Consider the following 25,427-nt stretch of genomic DNA (forward strand, 5'->3'; position numbering starts at 1 on the left):
TTGCTCGGGCCATATGGAATAAAACATCAGGCAAAGTAATTTACAATCCTGTTTGCCTTTGAGGATAATGCGGAGCAGGGCTGAATAATGAAAGTATTATTTCCTGCATTTTTGTCAATTCAAGGTCCCTACTTAAGCTATACTGGAAAAGGCAGTGAAGGTCTAGAAGGGTCTTCATTTCTTGTTTGCTGTTTTGAGTACCCTGGAAACAACAGCTGTAGGATCATGCACTTGATATTACATGGTTGAAAACTGGAAGACTTAAACAGGGAAAAAGAAGTCTGAAAATATTGTGTGATTTTGACCTCAAATGAATCCAGTGACACAGAAACATTGGGTTCATCAGTTCGACATACACTTTTCATTAAAATGGCTTCTGCTCAGAGTTTGATTCAAAAAGTCTCTAATTGGTATTGATTCATGTGGCACAAAATTGTGTTTAATATATATGCAGTATTTACATAGTAAGCTAACCACCTGGTTAAAAGGCAGATTCTCACAAGAAATTTCTGTCTTCCATTGTCACCCTTTCTCAATTGAGGCTTTGTTTAGTCTAATTATTTAGCATTATAAAACTGGTTTATCACTCTAATAAATTTATTTTGCAAACTAGGAAAAAGACTTGAAGAGTAAAACACTGTGCTTAAATGCACACTATTTAAATACAATTAAATACATTTCATTGTGGTTTTAAAGTGTAGTCCTGGGCTTGACTAGGAAAATGCAAAAATGATACTTGTATGTCATTATTAATGCTATTACTGAAATTGGTCCGCTCTGTGAGCTATGTTTGCTGTATAAAAAGACAACAATATGAAAAAGAATGTTTCTGATAGGCTGCTACCCAAACTATGGTACCTGGTGATCTCTTGTAGAATTTTAGTATTTTATCAAGTCTGTAATGAAATATTTTAGAAAAATAAGTCTAGCATAACTGAAATCTGAAGTTGCCTATATATTCTTATTTAGAGGTATCTGTACAGTAGGCAACTTGAACTGCTCCAATACTGGAAAATCTAATGTACCACTCAATTACTATTCTTTAGCCCAATTTAAAATAATAGATTGGGTGTGAGGTCTTAATGCAGTGTAACCTTTGGAACATTAGATATAACCTCTTTCCCTTTTGAAATCAGTGCACAGTAATGGCATCAGTCTTACCATTTTGCAGACCAACATACTCTGACTGCATTTAAAGTTTTTATACATAGCAGTTGTTCAGTAGCTTGTCCGTCTCTCTCATACTGTAAATTACAAGGCTATTTAAATTTTTGTCAATTCACATGCAAGAATTCATCTGTATCTTGATCTGTATTTACATATATCTGTATATGTTAAGTCACTGTGTTATACCACTCTCAACATGTTACCTCTTTCTTAAATTTCTTCCCCATAATCAGCATTGGCCTTTATCTCTTACAGGACTTTTTGTTGTTGTTGTTGGACTCTGTTCTGCTTATCCATTACGTGCTTTTTCTTTCAGTGGAGGCAGTCCTCTGTTTTCCCCGTGATATACTTGTTTATATTTTTGTTGGCATATATATTTGCAACCATGTCAAGTACAGAGGCAAATATTGTCAAGTTGACTTTATTCAGAGATGTTTCCAAACTTTTTGGAGCACATTCAATCATTAAAAATTCTTGTAAACATGATTAGTACTTCTTTAGTAGACTTAGTAGGCCATTTTATGGTTTTAGAATATACTTTCATAAGTAGTACTTTCAAATGTTACAAGATTACTGAGTAAGATACTTAATATTAGGTTCCCATTGTAATTCTGAGAACTAGATATTCATATATTGATAACAGACATTTGCTGGGAAAGCAATTAAAGCATATATAAAAGTTACTAAGAATTAGTACTTTGAGAACCACAATGCTGCATTTCTAAAGCACATATATCCTGTGAATCTTATCCAAGGCAAAATTCACCCTGCCATTAGGGTAAGCTTATTAAGAAAGATCATTGTGTAGTACAAAGACTAATGAAAAATGCTAGTATGAGTTTTTCTGATCCTTTCAGAAAAAAACAATGACATTAGGTAAAATTACTGTGGAAACTTTTATTTTTTCTGAATTACAATCAGTTTTTGATAGACTAGAACAGTTATGCTTTCCTCTGGCATCTCAGCATTTTGTTGAACAAGAGTCTGTAGAGAATGTTAGAGCACCACAGTCTGTAGACACTATACAAGTCATGCTTCTGAACTTTCTCATTACATTCTTTCTTCCTTCTGCTCAAGGAAGGAGAAAAATGTTTTCAAGGGATGTATGTAACACAGATGCAATTTTTAACTTGACCACCAGGAACTGTAGGCTAGCTCACCTTTGAAAAGAATATCTGTATATTATTTCATTTAAATCTTAACTGCTTCTATATAAACTGCATGAAGCCTGAGCTTCTGTTCCCTTCTGTGCTTTTCCATGTCACCTTCCCTCTGTTTTGGGCATTGCTGTCCTTCTGAACTCGGCATCATAGACTGGGAGTTCATCTAAGAGCTGTTACTGCCAGTTATTTCAGTGATACTGTTAAGCAGCTCCAAAATGGTAAGACCTGTGTGAACTTTTTGGTCAAAGTGTTTCAGTTAAAATGGTAGATCCCATTCAGAAATCGTGAATTGCAGTTTTGAAGTTCTGTCTCACCAATATTCTGAGTTCAACTGATCTTGGACATTTGCAAAAATACAAATCTTATTGTCATAAAATTCTGAATAAAAATGAAGGAAAGCTAGACTTGAAGAAATCCATGTGCTTCTAAACTAGATAGGCAGAATTTGAGAAAGCTGTATTATTGGAATCCATTTCTGTATGAATATAGTAAAAAAAAAAACCAAAAACCTCTCTTTTGTTTACACATGGTGTTTACCATAACCTGGTGGCAGGAGTTCACAACCACATCTTGATGGCTTGGGCTGTGTTCCCAGATCTCATCAGCTTGTACTGTGAACATCGACATGTCACTTGTGTGTGCCTCTGTGTCATCAACCTGTAAGGCATGAATTTGGGGTCAGAATCACTATCTTACATCTCTACGAATATTTAGTCTTCCACAGTGGCTGTATTTAGTTTCACACTGCATAACTTGTGTGGCAATTGTCTTTAAATAGTATTTTGTTTAACTTGTTATTGAACAAAGACACATACAAGTATGCAAGTAGTCTTTGTGACTCTGTTAACTTAGAGTGCTCAATGTTTTCTCAGGTTCCAGTAGCCAGAGCCAGCATCCTGTGGCTCATCGGCGAGTATTGTGAACGTGTTCCAAAGATTGCACCTGATGTTCTGAGGAAGACAGCCAAGAGCTTCACGAATGAAGATGATCTTGTAAAGTTGCAGATCTTAAATTTGGGTGCAAAACTCTACTTAACAAATTCAAAGCAGGTAAGCCTAAACTCAGTGTTGTATGTATTTAGAGTCATGGCAGGTTTTGTACAGTCTGTATAGATCAGTAATGATTTCTACTATGTATGTAACCGAACCTGGTCCATATTATTCTATGAAGAAATGCTGAATACATGTGTTGAGGTGAACTCTTTGTGTTTGGAGATACAAGGTTTGATTTTATTTTTTTAGAAGTTTGAGTTATTATGTTATATATTATACTAAAATACTACATAAAAACTATACTAAAAGAATAAAGAGAAAAGAAAGATTAGAAGGCTGTAAAGAACAAGAATAGAATAGAATTTATAACAAAAATCTTGTGACTGTTCACAGCTTCGGTACAGGTGGCTGTGATTGGTTATCAATTGAAAACAATCTACATGGACTAATGGAAGATGCACCTGTTGCATTCCACAGCAGCAGATAGTTATTGTTTACATTTCTTTCCTGGGGTTCTCAGCTCCTCAGGAGGGGAAAAATCTTAGGAAAAGATTTTTAATAAAATATCATAGCTACATACATGTTTTCAAGAAATTTAGTAGACTAAAACTAACCATGAGTCTTTAAGTGTATGCTGGATCATCAATGTGAATGTAGTGATGAGATAAACTCTTTTTTGTATGTGTCTTTGGGAAATTGTGAAATTTTTACTTCACATAAAATAGAAAAGATCTGTAAATTATGTTAGTAATACCAGGTAGGAGATTTTGCTGATGTGATTTAATGTTTTCCCAAACAAAACCAGAACTTTTAAGGAAATGCTGTCATTTTGAACAAGAAGCTGCTCACTTTTTGTTCAGGATGTCTAAAAGGAAATGCCGGTAATAGGCCTTGTTTTAGATTTCCAACAGTGCTTGTTTTAAAGACAGTAACTGGTTTCTTTGTTTGTTTTTTTTTGTTTGGTTTTTTTTTTTTTTTATTTAGTTGGTTGGTTGGTTTTCTTTAGTTTTTTCCTATTTCATTTTACATTGGAGACTGGGTGAGTTTTAATATCTCTAGTTGTAAAAATAATCTAAAAATGTCAGATAACACAAAGACATGAACTTAGATCTCCAAGCAGCTGAAAACAATGGCTATGGAAAGGTGCCAGGTGCCTCACTCTTCTGAGTGACAGCACTCTGAATCCCATGACTATGGAATGCAGCATGTGTAGCATTTTGACACTAATTTTTCTCTGGAAATCCAATTATTGCAGTAAAAGATTGTAAAATAAAAGGATTTTTTCCAAATGTAGAGGAAATACATTGTCTGATATATATACTTTTCTGGGCTACTAGACCCCTTGGTTTTAAAACAGTTTGCACAGCACAGGATCTTGCATTTCTGCAACTGTGATGTCTTCTTGTTCCTTGATAGTTATATACAACTACAGACGTGATCTGTCTTAGGCTTTATTTTGTAGGGCATGTGGGAGATGAACTTTCTTTCCGTGCATTCAGATAAGAGTGAATGCTTTGCTTATGCAGTCTAAAATGGGGCAGTAAAGGTGACTTCTCTCTGGCAGTGCTCATCTTAAAGAAAATGCTGCCTGAGATAAGAAAATATTTGGCTTGACTATCTGAACTGTCTTCTTTTAGCCCGTTATATTTACTAATTTTCCATATAGTTTTTGTAATTTTGCACATGAATTCTTCCACAGCATATTTGGTCAAAAATTCATTGTATACAAGGAGATGATGATTTCTGTGATGCATTTTTTCCTATTTCACATCTTAATACATTTTAAATCATCTTTGTAAGTGCTGCATGACCTTTTAATCAAACACAGTAATGATGATAAAGCAGAAGAAACTGTCTCTGGGATGCCTACTAAATGATGAATTTCATCAAAGGGTGTTTTCCTCTTGTAGTTTTAGTTTGTGGAAAAATAAGTTATTATCTCAAGTGGTCAAGGTATTCACATAAAATTTCTGACAGTGTAGGTTTGGTGACTTGGCTTGATTCAAAGTTCCTTTCAAACTAGAATACCATGGGTTTCCCATTAGCGACTGGCAACACTTTTCCAATATCTACATGATTATTTCCAGGAGTAACTCTTCTCTACTCACTCAGTATTAAAATTACTTCCTGGAATTACTTCCCTTCCTAAAAGTCCAGCCATTTTTCAGTTTCATTTTTAAAATTTGTGTCAAATCTTGTAGACTTGATTGCCCAGTTGTCAGTCTGTCCACCTCTCCTCAGTCCCATGTTTTCTGTCTCTATATCACATCCTATCACATAGTAATTTTATGAATAATTCATCAGTTTCATCCAAAGTTAATGGAGTTGTGATAACCTCAAAGATAAAATTTCACTTTATTGAAAAGTAGTGGTAGAATGGCAAAGAGACACTCAATGCTGACCAAGAAGAAGAAAAGAGCTCTTTCACCAGGTGAGGGAAAGACATGTTGGACTCATCTGTTAAGTCTTGTTTGGAGAAAAGCACAAAGTTCTGGAGTAAATAAGACTTGCTTGTTTTACTTATTTTGTCTAAGTATATTATTTTGTTTGCTTGTAATTTCCTGAAGTATATGGTGAAACAGTGAAGACATTCACAGGAATGATTTTTAAAAAGATTTCTTAAAAAAAATTAAAGTGTACTTTAAATCCTGAGATAACCTTATGGACTTTCAAAGGCTTCCTTATAAATTTAAGGAAGTTTCAGGTTTAGTTATATCTGGATAGGTATGTAATAAAAACAGGCTTCCCTCTTGTTGTCTGTATTTTGGTAAATTTGCTTTGTTTTTTCAACACTTAGGGTCATAAAACCTCGAGTCTGCTAGATAGCTCATCTAGGAGAAATATGTCTTATAGTTGCCTAAGATGCTTCTTGCATGTAGCAGAAAGAATAAAGAGATTTTCATAGGTTTCTGTTGCCTAATGTAGTAGGACTCCCACCAGAAAAAGTCCCAAGTAGTTGTAGGGTGTAAATAGATATGTCAGTCGTGGTTTAGCACAATACCCTTATCTTGTGTGTCTAAAGAATCAAGTTACTGAAAGCTAATGATATTTAGGAGTGGATAGATAACTGTTTCTCTCTCATTGTAGTGGCTCATCTGTTGGTAGGACCTGAATTGTAAAATTTTCAAGTGGGAATCTACCAAAAAATTAATTGCTGCTAATATAGGATAGACATTAAATCCTTCAGTGGAATTATTGTCACTAGAAAATTCCAGAAATGTTGCTGGAGGATGATTGAATTCTAGAAATACCTAAATCTAACCCTTCTAGCCAAAACAAAGTGTAGAAAAAATAATAATGTAGCAGCAGTATGGGGATAAAAGAAATTATATTCAGCCTATATAACGTGAATGTCCAATCTCAGGAAATATTGGCATGTGATAATAAGTGTATTAAATCACAGATCAGAATACTTTGTCGCTATTCTATGATGCAGTCATGGTATTCAGAATCTGTCTTGTTTCACTAATCTTTGTACTTGCTGAAATGATTTTCAGCTTCTTTTGAAAACTCCTTTGTTGAAAAAACTTACGTGCATTCGTTAGTTTATTTTTTGTTTTTAATTAAAAATAATTCTATCAGCTGCCTCCATGTAGAAAAGGTCTCCTGCTTGTTTGATTGCTTTACCATAAGAAAAACTTTAAAAATTACATTTCCTCACTGTTTGCATGAAAACTATAGTGTATACGATAATTGCGAAGAGACTTGTTGCAGACACAGAACATTCTTGCATATAAGTTTGTTGTGTATTTATCTGAATTGAACAATATGAAAATGATATTTTAGATGTCAGAACAGGGAGGAGGAAAAGGGAGAGGATCTTGGAGAAAATTATCCCATTAAAGGAAATGCAGTCTTTCAGGATCAAGTCTTTATCTGTCAGATTTGTCTTTATGTAATTTCATCAACACTCACTGAAAAAATGCCCACTGTGACAAGGCCTTCAACTTTTCCCATCCCTATAGCAATTCACAGGTTAAGATCATTGTGGTTTATGATCCATTCTCCTGAGCTTCCTGCCATGACAGTGAGGAGTCTTGTCTTGTTTTACAGTGGAGAAGTGATGGCAAAGGCTGCAGGAGGTATCCCTCATTTAGTTTAATGCATGCTACCTGGGAACCCTCCCTTCCAATTCCATTTAGATTGAACAGCGTAAGTCCTGCATGATTGCAGATTATGTAGGCTCAGTCTGATGCAGTTGTTTAAAATTTTATACCCTCATACAGAATTAGCTGCCAATAAACTGTGAAATACATATGGGAAAGTTTTGCCTTTCCCAGAACTAAGATAGTACCTCAAGGAAAAAAAACCTTTTCACAGAGATGTTCTTGGGTATCAGAGAGAAAAAAGAAACAAAAAATATTTCATTGACAATTTTTTTAAACTATATTGTTACATTATTCTGATGTATAATAACTAATTTCTTCCAATCTTTGGTACCATAGGTTGTTTTTGAAATGCTTCTATATGGTTGCATGGATAGGGTTTAAATTAGAACCATTTTCTGTTTACTATGTATCACACTTACAGGAATTAATGAGTACTCTGAAAAAACATTTTTATGTCTCCAGAAAAAAACTTCAACTTGCATCCTCAAGTTGGAAATTATTAATCTGAAGTTTTGGTTTTTTTTAGCAAATGGCATATACAAAAATTGACTGATTTTTTGGACATATTTTTCTGCTCACGTGATTGAAACTGCGTTATTGTCATAGCAATAGCATGATAAACAATATATATATGCAAAGTTCTTTCTTTGCATAAAGAAGATAAAACTATCATGATTATACATTTTTAACCCTCTATTATGCATCTGTTCTGAGCTGAAGTACCAAAATTTACTTCCTTAGGATCGTATATAATTTCTGCTCTTTTTCTTGTTTGGTTGTGTATGAAGGAAGTGGCATACATGTTTGAAATGTATCTAGTGGATTCCAGTTTATTCAGCACTGTTACTCTGGTTACACTACATTATTTTTATTTCCTGTGTCTCCTTCTTATATTATTTTCTTAGCTTAAAAAATTATCTGAATTATTAAAATTATTTAAGACATGTTAATATTCTCAAACATCAAATTAGGAAGCTGTTATTATGCAGTAAAAACCTGTGATAGTATAAGTTGCTCTTACATAAATAAATAAATGACTGATATTACTGAAGGCTTTAAGCTTCAAGAAAAAAAATGGAAGAAGTCTTTTATCCTGGTTTTTAGAGGGCATCAGCAGCTTGCTTTTATGAAAAAGTAACAGCTAAATGCACTGCAAATAATTTGCAGTAATCCAGTTCAGTGATTCATGTGTCTGCTTTAATGGGTCATAATTCAGGATAAAGTAACTGAGTGCAGTCAGAGTGCAGACACCGCTTATGCCAGGGACAGTATCTCTTCATAAAACACACCTCAGCAGAAGCAGTTTGCCAGCCCCCTAATACCCTCTGATGTTTTGATGTCCTGCATATTTTTCCGATTAAGTTTTGAGTGCCATGTTTTTAGTTGTATTTCCACATTCATTATCCTCACGTAGACCCTTCAGCGGGTTTGCCATATATGATTATTTTTTTAATGATGCCTTTCTTTCCACTTCAGCAGTTTAATAATCTAGCACATGGCTGCTTCTCAGTACTCAGCATTCACCTCCCCAATACAGAAGAGGACATGTGCTTTGGCTGCAGAATTCCATTTGCAGCTTTAGAAATGCATATTCCCAGTGGAGCAACATTTGTTTGACATAACCATTCATTTTTATTACCTCTTTAAATATGTTTATCCAGAGTTATCAATAATCATAAATAACTTGTATTCTGTTCTTGTCCTGTTTTTTTCCACAGACAAAATTGCTTACCCAGTATGTATTAAATCTCGGCAAGTATGATCAAAGCTACGACATCAGAGACCGTACAAGATTTATTAGGCAGCTTATTGTTCCGAATGAGAAGAGTGGAGCTTTAAGCAAATATGCCAAAAAAATATTTCTGGCACAGAAACCAGCCCCGTTGCTTGAGTCTCCTTTTAAAGGTATAACTGCCAAAATCATTTGGTAAATGTTCATTGTCTAAAGGAATGTGGCAGCTTATTCTATTTCAAATACTCTCACAAATTGTGTCACTTAGCAAATAGAAAAGATTAATATGCAAGGATGCTCGGTCTGCTTACTTGCCTTTCAGCAAGCAAAGGTGCACAGTGCATTTCTCTAATGATAAACCCTGGCAAACTGTTCTATTTCTGTTCATGTCGATTTTAAATTTTATTTAAATAACAGAAGGTATGTCTTTTGAGGAAAACCGTTCTTCAGTTTAGGAAAATAGCTGTAGGATTTTACCTGGACTTTATTAGAAGATTGTTAATGTGAGTATTGCAAATGTTATATGAATTTGAAATAAATTTAATCTCTGTAGATATTTTTTTCTCTAAAATCATCATTTTCCCTCTGTATTATGCCTATCGTTTTACAAGTAAGATTCATTGTCTGTCTTCTCAAATTTAAAGGCTATCAGGCTATCTAAATTAAAAATACTCTGTTATTGTGACAATTTGCATTTTAGTTTTCATACTTACTTAGGTCTAGTTTTGAAGCTTTAAAAGGAGCTCCATTTTGAAGAAAAACTATTAAAATTCTGGATGTGTTTGTGCCAAGACATGTATATGGATTGTTTAACTGTGCTGTCATTCTTAATATTCACAGTAAAGTAATTTTTAGAGAAGCTACATTTCAGAGCAACACCTCTAAACACACTGACTGATTAGCTTTTTTATTGACCATTATGGGGGAGATTATTGTAATCTATGGACTGAAATCAGTTTTTTGACCTATGAAGAGCTTCCTAGTTTATATTTATTCCATGACATTTGAGGTAATACAATGGCAATTACCTTTAGCCCTGATTAAGATTGCTCCTTGTGGTAGAGCTCACAGTGTTTGTGTATTTTTTCTCTCCCCCCCCACTTTTTTAATAGATCGGGATCATTTCCAGCTTGGCACCTTGTCTCACACACTGAACAGCCGAGCCACTGGGTACCTGGAGCTGTCTGACTGGCCAGAGGTGGCTCCTGACCCCTCTGTCCGAAACGTCGACGTGGCCGAGTCGGTACGTCAGCGTCGCTGAAAGTAACTTTGCTGAAGGCAAATACAGAATTTTAGCTATTTAAATTTAAATTTAAATTTAAAATTTAGAATTTTAGAATACAGAGTTTTAGCCCAAAACTACAAGTATTTAAATACTGTCTGTGAGCTGTGTTGAAAAGCTATTGCTGCATGGGAGTGTCCCTGTTGCTTATTTTATCTTAGAAATCAAGCATCTGGAAACTTGCTTAATGGTAGTTCTTTTCAATGACAGAAGTGGATAAACTGTAGGCCACTTCTGCTTCATTTATGGAGTAGGTAGGCTTTTTTCACCTCCATCTCACTTCTGATTTCCTGTATTTTATCTCCACTCTGCTGCAGTATGTTAATTGAGTGTAACTGGACTACCGAAGTCAGAAATGAAGAGGTTGGTTTGTGAAAAATCCAAGGCTAAACCAAACCAAAAAAAAAAAAAAAAAAAAAAAAAAAAAAAAAAAAAAAAAAAAAAAAAAAAAAAAGGTAGAGGTAATGCAAACAACAAAAAGCATCTGCAGGGGATTAGATTATATATGTTTTGAAGTGTTGAGGCTGGAATGGAAGAGATGAGGGTTTACATTTCAGATAATCTGGAGACCATTAGGAAAGTTTATGATAGGAAAATATCATCTATTTGTGCACTAGTCATCTACTAGCAATACCTTTTTGTTACTGTACTGTAAACTCTGAGGCAAAGTCATATTTTGGTACCAGAATTGTGATTTATGTGTTGGATACCAGAGTCTTACTGGAATACCAGTGAAAGCTGTTGAACAGTAGCTGAAATGTAAATATATTGGTATATAGTGTGCCAGTGGTGCTCCTGGAGGCATGGCATTGTAACAGATACACAGACAAAACCAGGCAATGCTGGTAATAAGCCAACTTCCTCAGAAAATCATAGATTAAATCATTTGTTTATGAGATGTAACACACAGAAAGAGCAAGAAAATTTTAAAAATAGGTCTGACTTACAGAAGCCGGTGGACAGCAATCTGTTAGTAAAAGTGTTCTCCTTAGTGCTGTGATATGTCTACCTTCTTATATACATTTCAGGAAAAGTGATATTTGTGTACAAACTTCTGAAAGCTTTTATGGAAAGAATTTTAGATAATCAGCTCAAACAGAGGTTTATAAATTATAGGGTTGCCATGAAAGATTGTGCGAAGGTGCTTTCATCCATAAGACCAAACCCATAAAAAAAAGTATTGCAGGAAATTAATCAAATGGCATAACATCCATCTACAACATAGTAAAAAAAATCCACCTCCAACTATTTAAACCTCAAAGCAAACAGGAAAAATCCTTCAGCCATGTTGGGGTTTTTTGCAAGTTTTTTTCTTTGGAGGGTATCTTGTTTTCATTAATTTTGTGGTTTCCCTAATATTTCATGTGCCTACATAGCATTTGTGAGTAAAGCTGAGTTAAGCTGCAATCCACATGCAAATTGTCATTTATATCCAAAAGAATATGGCTTTTTAAGCCAGCTTTTGGTGTTAAAGAGGAAGCCAGTGTGTCTCTAGAGTTGATTAGTCTTGCAGGTCATTGTTAGAGCCTATTTCAAAACTTAAGTCTTATTCCAGATCAGATCAGTCAGTGAGGCAGACCTGTATCACACTGTCGATAATTGATAGAGTTGTCTGCCAGTTTGGTTTTTTCTCCTGTCCTGAATTTTAACATTGCTTCTCTAGTAGCATAGAGCTATATGAAAGGAAAAAAGTCTGGGGGAAATACTGCCTCATTTTGGCATTCTCTTGGTGGTAAAAAATTACTTTTATTTGGAGAATTGCAATGGAAGTGAAATAAAATTTGTCTGTGGCTACCTTGAGTATCCATATCTGTTTTCTGCAAAAAACTTGGGATGATTAAGGTGATGGGATTATTTAACCTTCATTCTAGTTGTAGTCAGGGGGATCTAGAAATAAAACTCTCAGACTTCAGGTTCTTTTGGCATAGAAATTTATTTATCATGACTGATGCTTTTAATCTAGCTTACTAAATCTTTTTCTGGACTACCTAATAGACATCTCTCACCTTTTATAGGTATGTACCAAACTTCTAGTTCTCCCAATTGGGTAAAGAGAAATTTAATAGCCTCTCTTGACATACTTAGATGATTTATTTAGCAACAGCTTAATACCACTACTCTGAATGTTTTTATTCAGTGTGTTGCGTGCATACTTTTGTATTGCTGGTTGCAAAAGTAAACTTAAATTGAAATTTATTTACAGGCAAAGGAATGGACTGGAATTCTAGGTAAGCCAAAGAAAGAGAAACCTACTGAAAAGTTCTACTCTGAATCAGAAGAGGAGGAAGATGAGTCTGCCAGTACGAGTTCATCCGGTAAGTGTTTGTAAAGCAACTTGTATTTTCACTGCCTGGAAAAGTGTGTCTTCAGAACTCTGTGGTTCATAAAAAGAAAAAAAAAAAAAGGCAAGCGAAGTCAGAGCTGTGTATAGACTGGGGGGAAAAATTGCCATTCACTATATTAAATAAGTTAGCTGAAAGCACATAGCTGTTTGCAGTGCCCAGATGCTTGGTTGTCAGGAGACTTACGTCTTAAGTGTTTTTTGGAATTTGTTGTTGATGAAGAATTATTTTGATAGCATGTGCTGCTGTGCTGATAAATGGCCAGATCTGTTTAATTGTGTAGTCTTTCATGAGATTTATTCAGCAAATTGTCTTACATTATTTCTCTCAAGTTCTACATGATGTTTTCTGTTTATTATAATGGGGATATTGATGAAGAGGGTAACAGCTGCCTATCAAGTTCAGTAAGCAGAGATTCTTTTAACTTTCTACCATTTGTTGTCAGATAGGCAGTTCCCCAGGACAGCCATTTCAGAAGATATTAGTACATTTCAGATGTAGAAAAGATCCTAATTCTCCCAGGTACAGACCTTAGACATAGAAAATGTTTAGCATTAGAGACTTGAAAGAATTATCATCATCTAGTTGAATGGAAGAGGGTCATCTTACAGAGCTGCTTCCTTCTGGTTCCTGAACTGAGGAAATATGCAGAAATGTTTAAGAATTGTACCACTGAAATTAATGATTTCTGAAGTAATAGAAGCATATACTCACTACAGATATTTGAATATTTGTTAACTATATGATTAATTACAGGATTAATAATTTGTTTAAATCAGTGATTCAATCACAGTCACTGTGGGTATTTAAGAACAGATTATCTAATTAAGCAACTGTTTGAGAAGATAATTTTGCAGCTGAGCGAATGTAAAGACTAGAAAATTTGAGGTCATGTCCAGCTCCTAATAGGGTTATGTAACTTTGAAGAATCCACATGCGATTAATTTATTACTCAAATTTCTAATTTGAAAAAGTATAATACTGTAGGCTGAAGAGGACAGGTTTTTAAGTAACAAAATTTTGTATATATAAGGGGAAAGTAGTTCCTTTGCTTGCTTTTGGCACAGGGTTGGTAATACTGAAGCTTGCAACTGGATCTTAAAATACCAAACCACTGTTAAAACAAAATTGGATTTCTAAAATACTAATTGTTTAAGATATTTAGATCAAAACTGTAATGGTTGTTTTCATTTCAGGGAGTGGGTCTGACAGTGAAAGTGAGAAGGAAGATAAAGAGGAAGGCAGCACTGATGAGAGTAGTGGGAGTTCCTCTCCCAGTGAAGAATCAACTGACAGTGAATCAGACAGCAAAGAAAGTGCTGCTAAGAAAACATGTAGAGCTGTCAATGAAAGGTAGGTAAATGTTTGGCTGGTTTTAATTTTTTGTGATACTAGCTTATAAAAAACTCTTCCTGTTACCAGTATGCCAATCCTTTAATTAGGGTATTTTGAGTGTGTATTGGCCAAAGAGTGATGTCAGGGTATGAACCTAGTTCATATTTTCATTAATCAGACTAGTCTTGTATTTGGAATTAATTTCTGACTTCAGTAAAATCTTGGGTGGCTTGTTGAAAATTGATGTAACCTTGGGAGGCTGAATAAGTGATCAAATAGTTGTGTGAAACACTTAATTACCTTTTGCCGCAATTTTGCTGAGAGCTAAAATTAAGTCCTTCAACACTTTGCCATTATGTAACTAAGACAATTGATTTTTCTAAATAATGTTATATTAAAAAGATTATGATCCAAATATTAGAGGCAAGGGCTGTGAAGGGAAACGGTCATAAGATATTTTAAGTGTTAGCGCTTTTAAGATTGCCTATTATCAACAGCATTATCATGTATTAAAGTATCATTAAAATTTTGAGTAATTGGGGCTAATACCTTGGATTGTATGAATCTGTTTCTTCCACTGCTGTCAGCAAGTGGCCTCTGCAGACACGATCGCCCTTTACTTTGTAGTCTGCTGCCAGCTCACTTGATGAGTTTGCAGCTCAGCTCAGTCGTGGCTGACAGCGCTGATTGGGGCGCAGTACACACTCTGCTCCTTTTATTACAGACAGTAATTAAAGCAGCTCGCCTTGCCACTTCCATAACAAACACAGCATAATGCCCTAATTATGACTTTATTAATTTAAGTCAGGATTTAATGATTTTAAAAGTGATTTATATTGTTTTTCCTGTTCAGAACAAATGAAATCTGTAGGTTAAATTAATACAGGCTTTTCATCATCGCAAAGTTAAAAAGCTAGTTACCAGTAAATTCTTTTCATTAGAATAACATCTGAAATTTTAAGCAGTAAGATAAACAATTATTACCCATCAAAACTGGCTGATGTGCAGAAAGTAACATTTTTAATCTTCAAAGCTAGTTTTAAAGCTAAGCTAAAGATAAATTATTAAAAAACAACTTCATTTATATAATGGGTTCACAACAACTTAGTTGTTAATGCAACTACAGCTACTGTTAAATGGCAGTGAATGAAATACAGATCATTCTGTTGTCATGAAGAAACTTTGAACAGTATATAGTAGTGAATTTTTGTTTTAAGTCATTTACCTCAAACAAGGTTTTAAATGTTGTCATACTGAAACATAATTTTCAGTACCTATTTTTCATCATGATTTTAACAATCAGATGTGCTACATTACACTGTTTTTGTGACATGTACTACAGATCCATTTTTAGCTTTGCAAGCTTCAAATTTACTGCTTTATGCTTTTGACTAAAATTTGGGGAGGTAATTTTAGCTTCAGTTACATGGGTAGGCATGGCCTAAATGTTATTAATTTGGAATAATTTTGATTAAATTTTATTTAGGCAATTCAGTCATAGGAGGCTCTTGTGAGGAGGAAGACTTTACTCTGTTTTTATCTCTGTCATTTCAGATTTTCATTTCTCCTTCTCTGTATTTTTTTCTTCTAAAAACATTGCAATCTCAGTGATGCAGCCTAGTACATTCTTTGATACTGCTCCTAAAGCTAAGCAAAAATGTGTAACAATTTAATATGAGTCCAAAGGGACTCTTAATAGTTGAGTAGTCTAGATTTGTTTAATTATTGTTGACCTTGTTACCCTACAAGCACTTCAATAGCCAGTTCATTGTCTTGGGGAGGAAGCTAAATCAGGTAGTGTATGAAACACCTGATTTAGAAATACAAAATGGTTGTTTGCATATCCAAGAACAGAGGGCTTTTTTCTGTATGCAATATTAATTTTTTTGCACCATGATAGCTGTTAGAAAACAATTTTAATTTACTGTTGTAGTAACGCCCACTGAGACAAAAGAGTAATCTACTAATTGATATTTGAAGTGTTATTAGATATGAACAAGGCAGATAACATTCACTAGCTGTTAACACAGACCAACATAATCCAACACTGGTAGAGTGAACAGAACTTCACTGAGTGAAGCTATAAGGCATTCAAGGTGACCAAAGGTGTAGGAATATAACAGGTGTAGGAATATAACAGCTCTTGTGTATAAACTCTTTAACGGGTTGAACAATTTGTAGATGTTAAACATCTTATTTCTAGGTGATGCAGGTTTATTTAGAAGAATTAACAAAGGAATAAACTAAATCACTTTTTTAAAAATGGTTTTTTAAGCAGCATTACTGTACAAAAAGATGATACATGAAAATTCTGTTCATCATGGGTGGAGTAGTATGGAAGCATCTTTATTTTAGAGGGTGGCTGCACTTCCTTTTGTAATGTCACAAGCTTGATGCATGCAAATAATGTTTTTAATATTTCATGTGTTCACATTTTGTTTGGCTGTTTCACTGGTTTAGACTACATATGATGGTGTACTGTGTAGTGTAATAGAACAGTTTTGTGTAGCCTTAAACTACTTCGTTCATAGCTGAGTTTTTTGTTGTGGAGAAATCATGACTTAAAACTCATTTAATGAAACTTTGAAATGCTGATGTAGGATATTGCCCAAGCAGATTCCTGTGGTGGTTTTACATGTCTCTTAATGTTATTTATATATGTAGTGATGCAGAGGATATTAAAAAGAAAGCAGAGGGGATTTCCAAAAAGAGAAGAACATCCAGCTCGTCTGATACAGAGTACACTTCATCAGATGAATGTTCTTCAGGATCCAAGTCAGAATCCGACTCTAAAAGCGACTCTGAGTCTGGAAAATCTAGAAATGCTACCTCTAATAAGGTTAGTAAGGTAAAATACATTTTTTTAAAGCCTCTATAAAATAGGAGAATCATCCATCCATGTTTCTTTCTGTTGGAATGAAGATGGGTAGCAGTTTATACATACTAAAACAATCCAGTATTTGAATGAAAAAAAAAATTTCTACTTTTCATAGAAAGACTAGTCCAAAAGTAGTTTTATGGTTTAAGCAAGTAAGAGCATTTATATAACAACCTGAATTATAAAAATATAAATTACAAAATTTCAGTTTATAGTTTTATGTTATTTTTACTCCATATGGATAAAGAAGAATAATAGAATTTAATTTTTTTTGATAGACAGAACATAATATTTTTTCTAGTAGTCTATTATTCTTTTATAATAAACTTAATTAGTTTTTAATTTAATCTTTAGGTTATTGTTGAACTGGTGAAACTTAATACATGCACATTGATGGTTATTTTATTAAAATGGAATCTTAAAGTATAGCTGTAGTACTTGGGTCTGAGATGAAAGAAAACCAAGAACCAAATGTTAGTACACTGTTTCTTAAGTGTTTAAAGATGTTCTAATAGAACTCTTAGTTTAGTTTTAAAATTTTGTATTAAAATTGAGAATAGTACAGTTAATGAATCTATAACTGAGATGTATATATAGATTAGTAGCATTAATATTCCTAATGAGCAATCAACTTTTACTTGCTGTCTGTGTTTGATAGGAATAGAGTTCTGTTACTTCAAATTCTGTTTGCTCTTTCATACCTGTTTTAAGAAAGCTAGCTTTAAAATACATTTTTTTAATTGGTTTCAAAATATGTGAAGATGCAAAAACATGCAGCAGAGCCATTCATGTGTCAGTTAGGATTTAATTGCTTACCTTAGTGAAGAAAAAGTCCGTAAAGTTCATTACTCAAACTAGTGTTATAGAACTAACTATTCATGCTATTAGCATTAATTGGTTACTGTGTAACCACCTACTTTGTATTTAAAAATAAATAAATGAGGAACTTCTTGCCAAATTTGTTCAGGAAGAAGAGTAAAAGAATTTCTGAGATTTATTTTTCTGTTATCAAATACTTCCTATGCAATTCTTTCTATATATTTACAAAAAAAAGTTGAAGAGTAGAATTGTAGCTCAGAAGTTTCCATTTAAATTCTGATATGTGGTATTGAAAATTAAGTGAAACTCTTAATACATTTTAAATTAAGCTAAGCCATTTCAGTCCAGACTTCTGAATAGATGGCAGAATAGTCAAAATAGACATCCTTTGTTGCATTTCTAGCATTTGAAGCTGGTGTATAGGTGTGTTTTAACCAGTTAAGAGGTAAGGCCATTAGTTAATTGAGCTGTTGAGTTGTGTATTTCTTGTAAATAAGGAGGCAAGGCTCTCAGTTTCTCTAAATCTTGAAGTTATATTGTGCATGATCTTTGTTTGCAACTTTATAGGTGTGCCTAAGAGCTCTTCAGTTGTGACCTTAACTTTTAGTCTGTTCCCTTCTTCAACCAAGTAGAACAAAAGATGAAGTGAGGCTGTGTTACCTGAGAAGCGAAATGCGTTTCCATGGTTTCATCAGTTTCCTGCCCGAATAACACATTGGGTAACACACCTGTGTCAAAAGCTTTTTTCTTCTAGAGCATCCAGACTAGATCTTGCAAAAAAATGGTAGCACAAAAAATACAACTCAAATCTACTTAGAATAAACTGCTTTGATACTTGATGGGACATGAATTAGTTGTAACAGTTTGCAGCTTCTCACGTCATCACAATATTTTTTCACCAGAAAGTAACACATACTCTTATGTACTTCTGGGCAGGCACTGCAAAGCCATGCTCAAGCTATCTTCTCTCTGGTGCATTTTTCAATTTTTCTCAGGATATTGACACCGTGTTGATAATTTCTTTCACTACAGTTCTCTAAACTCTTTGGTTCTTTCACAGGATATGTGAGGACTACTAGCATAAAGAAGCTTTTTGTATTTTAAAACAGCAGAATGTGTGAAGTCAAATACACTGAATATGAGAGCTGGAATGTCCAAGAAGCTTGTGATTGAATTGTTGAAGTCAATGGAAAGTTGTCAAAGCCTTGGATTTTAAGAGAAGAGAAGGAACATTGCAGTAGTTCTGAAGTCTTACTTGATTAAGAAGCGCCTAAAAGGAAATGTGTTAGTAACAAGAAGTATTTTTAAACACTTGACAGAAGAGTTAATAAGAGTAGAGTCAAAGGAGAGAAGGGAAAAATTACAAAGCTTTTAAACATCACAAAAGACATTAAAACAAATAGCAATGTGTTTATACGCATGGCAGCAAGAAAAGTAACGAGGAGATTATTGAAAAGCATAGAGCTCACTGTGCAGAAGCTAAATGTTCCTTAAATTCTTTTTCATTTAGAAATTAGCACATTTAATAATGGGCAACAGACTTGGCTGATGAACTGTAAACATCAATGGTCATATGTTAAGGAGCAGGGGGCAGTTAATTTAATGTCCTTGAAGAACTGTGTCAGTATATGTTATTAATCCCTGGAACCTTGAAGTTAGTTTCTTCTTAAACCATGTTCGATTCCTGCATTCAGGTGTTTCTAGTACTTTTTTATTTTTAGACATGTAACTAGATAAAGGGGTGGGGGAAAAGAAACACAGGTATTTTTTGTTAAAGGTGATTGCTATGCTAACTAGCTTAATAGGTTTTTTTGATAGAGACCTGTTTTGGGCCCGGTAATGATAGATGAAGGTAACTGATGGTAACCTAGATAACACCTTCCAAGATGGAAAGAAAAAACAATTTTTAACAAACTTTAAAGAAGATTATAGGTAAAGTCTTATATATAGACCTCTTATGTGTCAAGGTACATTTTAAAAGAGCCACTCTTTTTTTTTTCTGCTCCCTTCCTGGCTTATTTTCAGATCAGACAGGAAACAGATGGTCTCTGCCAGGCTCTCAGAAATGCCTGCTTTATTCTGATAGTTTGTCATTAGAAAAGACATTGCTTATGTTATTCTGCTGTAGTGTGTTCTTAATTTGGGCAGTCTATATGGGAGATTATTCATTAGGCTTTCCTTTTCAGTAAAGCTGAAAAGATTTTTGGAATACATAATAAGAAAAGAAGTTGTGGTTAGTGAGCTCTATTTTTATGGTTTCTCAGTTTGCCACACATTATGAGCAATGTTACATAGCAGATGTTTTGGGTGATGTTTACCATTCCTTATATATTGTGTTGGGTGCCATTTCCATGTTCTACAAAATTTTCTTAATAAAAAAGGTTTTATTACATTCATACTGTAGCTTAATTTCTGTATACATCCATGCACTTACTGGCATTAAAATACACTACAAAAAATTCAGATTATTTTCCTGAGTATGTTATTAATGGTTTAGTATTTTTTCTCCTGACAAATCGTTTTGAAAAAGCTGTTGTGTTCACTGTAATTGAGCTGCAGTGAATCGAAAAGTCGGTCTCTTGTACTGCAGTCTTTTATATCATTTTGAAATATGGATAATTTGAGGTGTTCAGATACATACTATACTGTAAGCATGAATACTGTAGAGCTAAAATGCAGATTTGAGGATGATGCATGTATAAGTAGGTGTCTCTGCAGTGGGATTTTAAAATCAGCTACTGTTGACCTCCTTCTACAAGTATAATACAGTCACTCAGCTGTTAAAAACCTGATCCACTATTTAAAAAATATACAAAAACAAATTGTCTATCTTTCTGCCTGATCTCCTTTCAAGTGCTAACACAATGGAAACAGTGGGTGATCTGTCAATGCATTTGGATTGTCAGTGATGGTTTTGTATAAATATTGGGAGGATAAGAAATAAAATTCGCACAGCAGAATATGATTTCATCTGCCTTTTCTCTGCAGCTCCATGGCTCATGCTGCGGTGTGAAATTCTCATTTTACACACTTTGCAGGCGGAGCACATGAATTATGCATTGAGCAAGAGAAATCTCCCTGCTTCAAGTCCTATATGCATTTACCAGGTTCTATCTCTATTATCAAGATGAATTGCAAATGGAGAAATGTTTGATGGAATATACCTTAACTTCTTTGTTTAGTATTCTGCTTTTCCCATAGTGGGCTTTCTTGGTAGAATACTGTTTGGCTTATATTGTAGGCTTAGTTTTAAGAAAAAAAATATGAAAAATTGTGTTAGAGAGAAATGTCAGACACGTCAGAACCTTTTTATTGTCTAGATTTCAAATGCAAAGCTTTTTTTACTCAATTGAAATATCTGATGTCATTGACTATTTATTGGTCATAGATAGCCAATCAATTTTCTTTTCTTGGAAAAAACAAATTAAAAATAATCATGTTTCTTATAGGCAGTACCCATATAAATAGATTTCTTTGGTGTTTTCTACAGAATTGCACACAATTAATGTACATACCCATATGTAGAAATACATATAAGCATGAAAATATTTGTGTGGGTTTTGTATGTATAGCACCCAAACACATATATGAGTAGCCCAGTATTTTCTTGAGTACTCCACTGAAGTTGGAAATAAGACATGATGACACTTGAACATTAGCTTTATCTTTATTTGATTAGCCCTTGATTTTACATTTCCCATATGGTAGGTTAGGTTTGTGCAGTTTTTGTTTTCTGTTTAGTGGAATTGTGTACTTGCTTGTTCTTTATAGTAAACAGATAAACTTAAATGCGCAGTGAAAGTTTTCCTTGCCATACATTAGTTCAGTAATTTGGTTTTTTATGCCTTTTTTTAGGACCATTTTATTTTGTTTTGAACTATAAGAAGTAAATTCTCTTGAAGGATTTTTTCCACATTTTTAAACATTTTTTATGTAGTAGATTCAAAGTAATATCAGTGCAAGGATGGATTTCACCTTATAGAAGTAGACATCAAGCTTTGTGTACTTTTTGTACTTGTGACAGAAGAGGGAAACTGAAGCATGCTATTGGTATTATTTGTGACTTAGGCTGCCCATCTTAGTTGTCTTCAGTAAACAGTAAGGATTATTTGGCAGTGACTCCTAATATTTTAGAAACTTGTATTAAAGCATATAGAATTCTCATCCTTGTACGGCTCTTGAGCCACTCTTTTTAGAGACTTTTAATTGGCTGCATAATAAAAAGAAATGGAGACATCCCATCTCTGTGGAAATATTTAGCAAATATAAAGCTGTAGCTTTGAACTTTCATCATAGTTGAAGGTAGAACTGTGTCTTATGGATTAGTGGGGACAGACGGTGAAAGAGTTCAGAAATTTCAGTTCAGAGTTCAGAGGATATTTTTAATATATTTGCCTTTTGTTTAACTGAATTCTCCTTTAGTCTGTTTTGGTTTCTGAAGAGTTTTCTAGTTCAGGAAAAAGGTGTGATACATAATTTATAGTAAAGGTGCTGGAAATTACAGCTAAACCTGAGATTCAGGGCTAAATATTCACCAAATGATATTATAAAGTGGCTTGGAATTCATGAGAAGGATTGTTACAAAATTGTGTCTCTGGCATGAGTAATTCAAGTAGAACATGTACCTTATGAAGTACACTATTTGTCCTTACTTCACAGTTCTAAAACAAAAGTAGCCAAAACAAGCTTAGTGGCTTGTTAATAAACACATCTCAAAAGAAAATTCTGGTAGTTGCGAACAGAATGGAATTGAAGAAACTTGGATCTGCAGGGGTCCCTCACTAATTCTGGACAAAACATATAATTGTATAACTTCAACACCATTTTAAAGCTTTTTTTATAATATTTTCTTTGTCCAGGGGAGTTTTAGGTTTCAGATAAATCACCAGCACTAGAAAACTCAAAATACCATAGTGTTAAGGACCATCAAAGTATGATGATGTTAAAATAACTTTTAAAATAGTGACTCCTGTTCTTTTCATTCCACAAGATGTTTCTGCTCCCAGAATACCTGAAGCATATCTGTAGGGATCATGTAAGTGACTACTGTCTGTTTGAGCTGTGGTATTTATGGGAAGAACATGATAATGGATGTCGTCGTGGCTGAGGTCAAACCTGGTAGTCATTAACATCAATGGCTTCAAATAGCAACAATATTGGCTAGCTTCATTCATGTTTTTTGGAGGGAGCCACGGAATGTCTTGCAAAATTGAAAAAAAATAAACTCATTATTATAATTTGTTTGCAATTAACTATCAAGCTGAGAGACCAGAAGAAAGGGAATGCACCTTGAGAAAAGAGGTGTCATTTTATTCTATGGTACCGGTTAAAGAAAGTGGTTCTGGCTGCTGAGTTCACTCCAATCTCTTCTAGAAATTTGTATCCTGAGTGTCTGAAATGCTCAAAAAATTATGAACTAGATGGGCATAAAGAGATTTACTGATTCACTTACACCTGTTAATTTATTAGAAGTGGTAAAATATTTCTCTATGTATTTGGCTGTCATGTACTGTTTAAGAGGAAACAGGTAAACTAGAAAGTGTGACTGCTGGAAAGACTACATTTAAATTACTTGCAATAACTTGGGTAGTGAGCAATGTCTTAAGGTTTAAAGGCAGTTGATATGTTTTATAAAAAAATCTCAAAGCCTTCTGCTTGGTATGTGAGCCAGAAAGAATGAAGGTAGAAGAAATTCTTCAGCTGACACAAATGAAAGATGCTTTAGAGTGGGCAGGAACAACATGATGACAAAACTCCTTGATACACAGGTTTCTGGCTACATCCAAAAATCAGTGCTTTATACTAAACCGCCCTCCTGGCAGTGTACACTGAGCTGTAACACACTGAATTCTTTCCTGAATCACCACTGTCTAGACATGCTCTGTAGGTATGGCCAACACTTTCTCTTATGAGATTTGTTTTGAACTTTTTTAAGTATTGAAGCATTTTTTTTTAAATACTTTGTCAAGGTACTGGGATTATTACTTCTCTAGTCTTTAGTTCAGGTACAGCCAATTCTTTTAGAACTCATCTCAAGCTTAAAACTGAAAAATTTTGGTGACAAAAATCAACTTCCTGTTAAGTAAACCCCAGTAGATAATTGGACAGAATTCTGTGCTCCTAGATAAGTGCAAATAGCACTCTGTTTCTTATTAAACAGATCTTGACCTGTTTTTCACATGAAAACAGAAATGTTAGTACACAAATCTTTTGTCTTAAAGAGATAGCATTTTTTTTTTATGGTCTCAACAGAAGTATCTAATCTGTCACCAAATGTTTTCTCCGTAGCAGCAATGATTAAAATTAGATGAATACAGGGGCTACAGAAATTCAATTTTGGTACAGTTTGACTATATAAAATCTTTCTACGTGAATTCTCTGGATGCCACGCCCTGAAAATGGATACATTTTGCTTTATGAAGTAGTAAAATAAATGCACTTGCTTTATAAAAGTACTAAATGCTTTTCTTTTGCTGATATGGTGAAAGATGAAATATTCATCTATTTTGACAGAAAGAAGAAAAACCAGTACAAGAGAGAAAGACTCCAAAAAACCAAGATGTGTTTCTCTTAGATTTAGATGATTGTAAGTATCTTGATTAAAGCCTCATTTTTCCCAAGGCATAAATTCAGTTCTGTTAATTGAATGAATTTAAGTGTCTGAAACATTGATTATGTTAATTTATTTTACCAATTTCCTGACAAAATAAATGCTTAGACTGTCAAGTTATTTCTAAGCACAGTTATTACTGTGCTTAAAGATTTTGTTTTGTAATTGAGAAATAGTTTCTCAAAATTTAGAATCTCCCACCATATAAAACATCTACTTTGAGAATTTGTATGTGTCTGGACTTGTTGAAGTGGACTTATTTTCTCAGGTAGTAATGGATGTTACTAGTACAACGCCTGTGCAAACTATGACACAATTATGGTATTATATTAAAATGCTAAAAATCACATTTCTGAAGAACAGTGTGAAATGATAATCTTGGAAGGGTAAAATAAAGCTGGCACTGGTTTTTGGCTATGCTTGTTGTACCCTTCTTAAAGTTTACTTCTATAGGTGCAGCAAATCAGAATTGCATTAATATGTACTTTGCATGTAGCCTGTAAATGAAAAAGTGCTACATAGTATGTATCAAACTGAAGGATAAAATAGAGGAAAAATGGGAAAGGAGGAGAAAATACTTTCAAAGTAAATCACACTGTCTGTTCATGTGTAAGTTGCATTTGTATTTTCATTGCTTATTCTGAGTATTGGGGCTATATGTCTGAAAAAGTAATCTTATATTTAGAAACAAGAATATAACATATTTTTCAAATATTCATCAATATGACTGTCAATATATTCATCAATCAATGTTCATCAAATATTTATGCAAGAATATAACATTGAGATGAGGACGTGAAACTTTTTTGTGCAATGAAAAAAAATCACTGTCTTTCCCAGTATCTTAAATTGTTTCTCCATTTACGTATCTCTTGCCTTTTTGCTTCTAGTTTGTCCTGTAACAACTCCTGTGGCAGTTCCTACAGCAGCTGTTTTGTCCCCAAGTTTAGCAGCAGACCTAGAGGGATTAAGTCTGTCGAGTTCATCAGTCATTGATG

General features: G+C 34.0%; 1 protein-coding gene across 2 annotated transcripts in view; it reads left to right on the top strand.

Moving 5' to 3' along the window:
• The window catches only part of AP3B1 (adaptor related protein complex 3 subunit beta 1), a 154,336-nt gene that overhangs the window by 75,897 nt on the left and 53,012 nt on the right, over positions 1-25,427 (top strand). For both annotated transcript variants that reach the window (XM_041414674.1, XM_041414675.1), the window contains exons 15-22: positions 3,203-3,379; positions 9,150-9,336; positions 10,276-10,406; positions 12,649-12,760; positions 13,984-14,140; positions 16,787-16,961; positions 24,333-24,405; positions 25,320-25,426. In XM_041414674.1, the coding sequence (XP_041270608.1) occupies positions 3,203-3,379; positions 9,150-9,336; positions 10,276-10,406; positions 12,649-12,760; positions 13,984-14,140; positions 16,787-16,961; positions 24,333-24,405; positions 25,320-25,426 (1,119 nt within the window). The remainder of the gene's footprint in view (positions 1-3,202; positions 3,380-9,149; positions 9,337-10,275; positions 10,407-12,648; positions 12,761-13,983; positions 14,141-16,786; positions 16,962-24,332; positions 24,406-25,319; position 25,427) is intronic.

This window comes from Onychostruthus taczanowskii, unplaced genomic scaffold, assembly GCF_017590055.1.
Source record: "Onychostruthus taczanowskii isolate IOZ18803 unplaced genomic scaffold, ASM1759005v1 scaffold46, whole genome shotgun sequence".
Lineage (NCBI taxonomy): Eukaryota > Metazoa > Chordata > Aves > Passeriformes > Passeridae > Onychostruthus > Onychostruthus taczanowskii.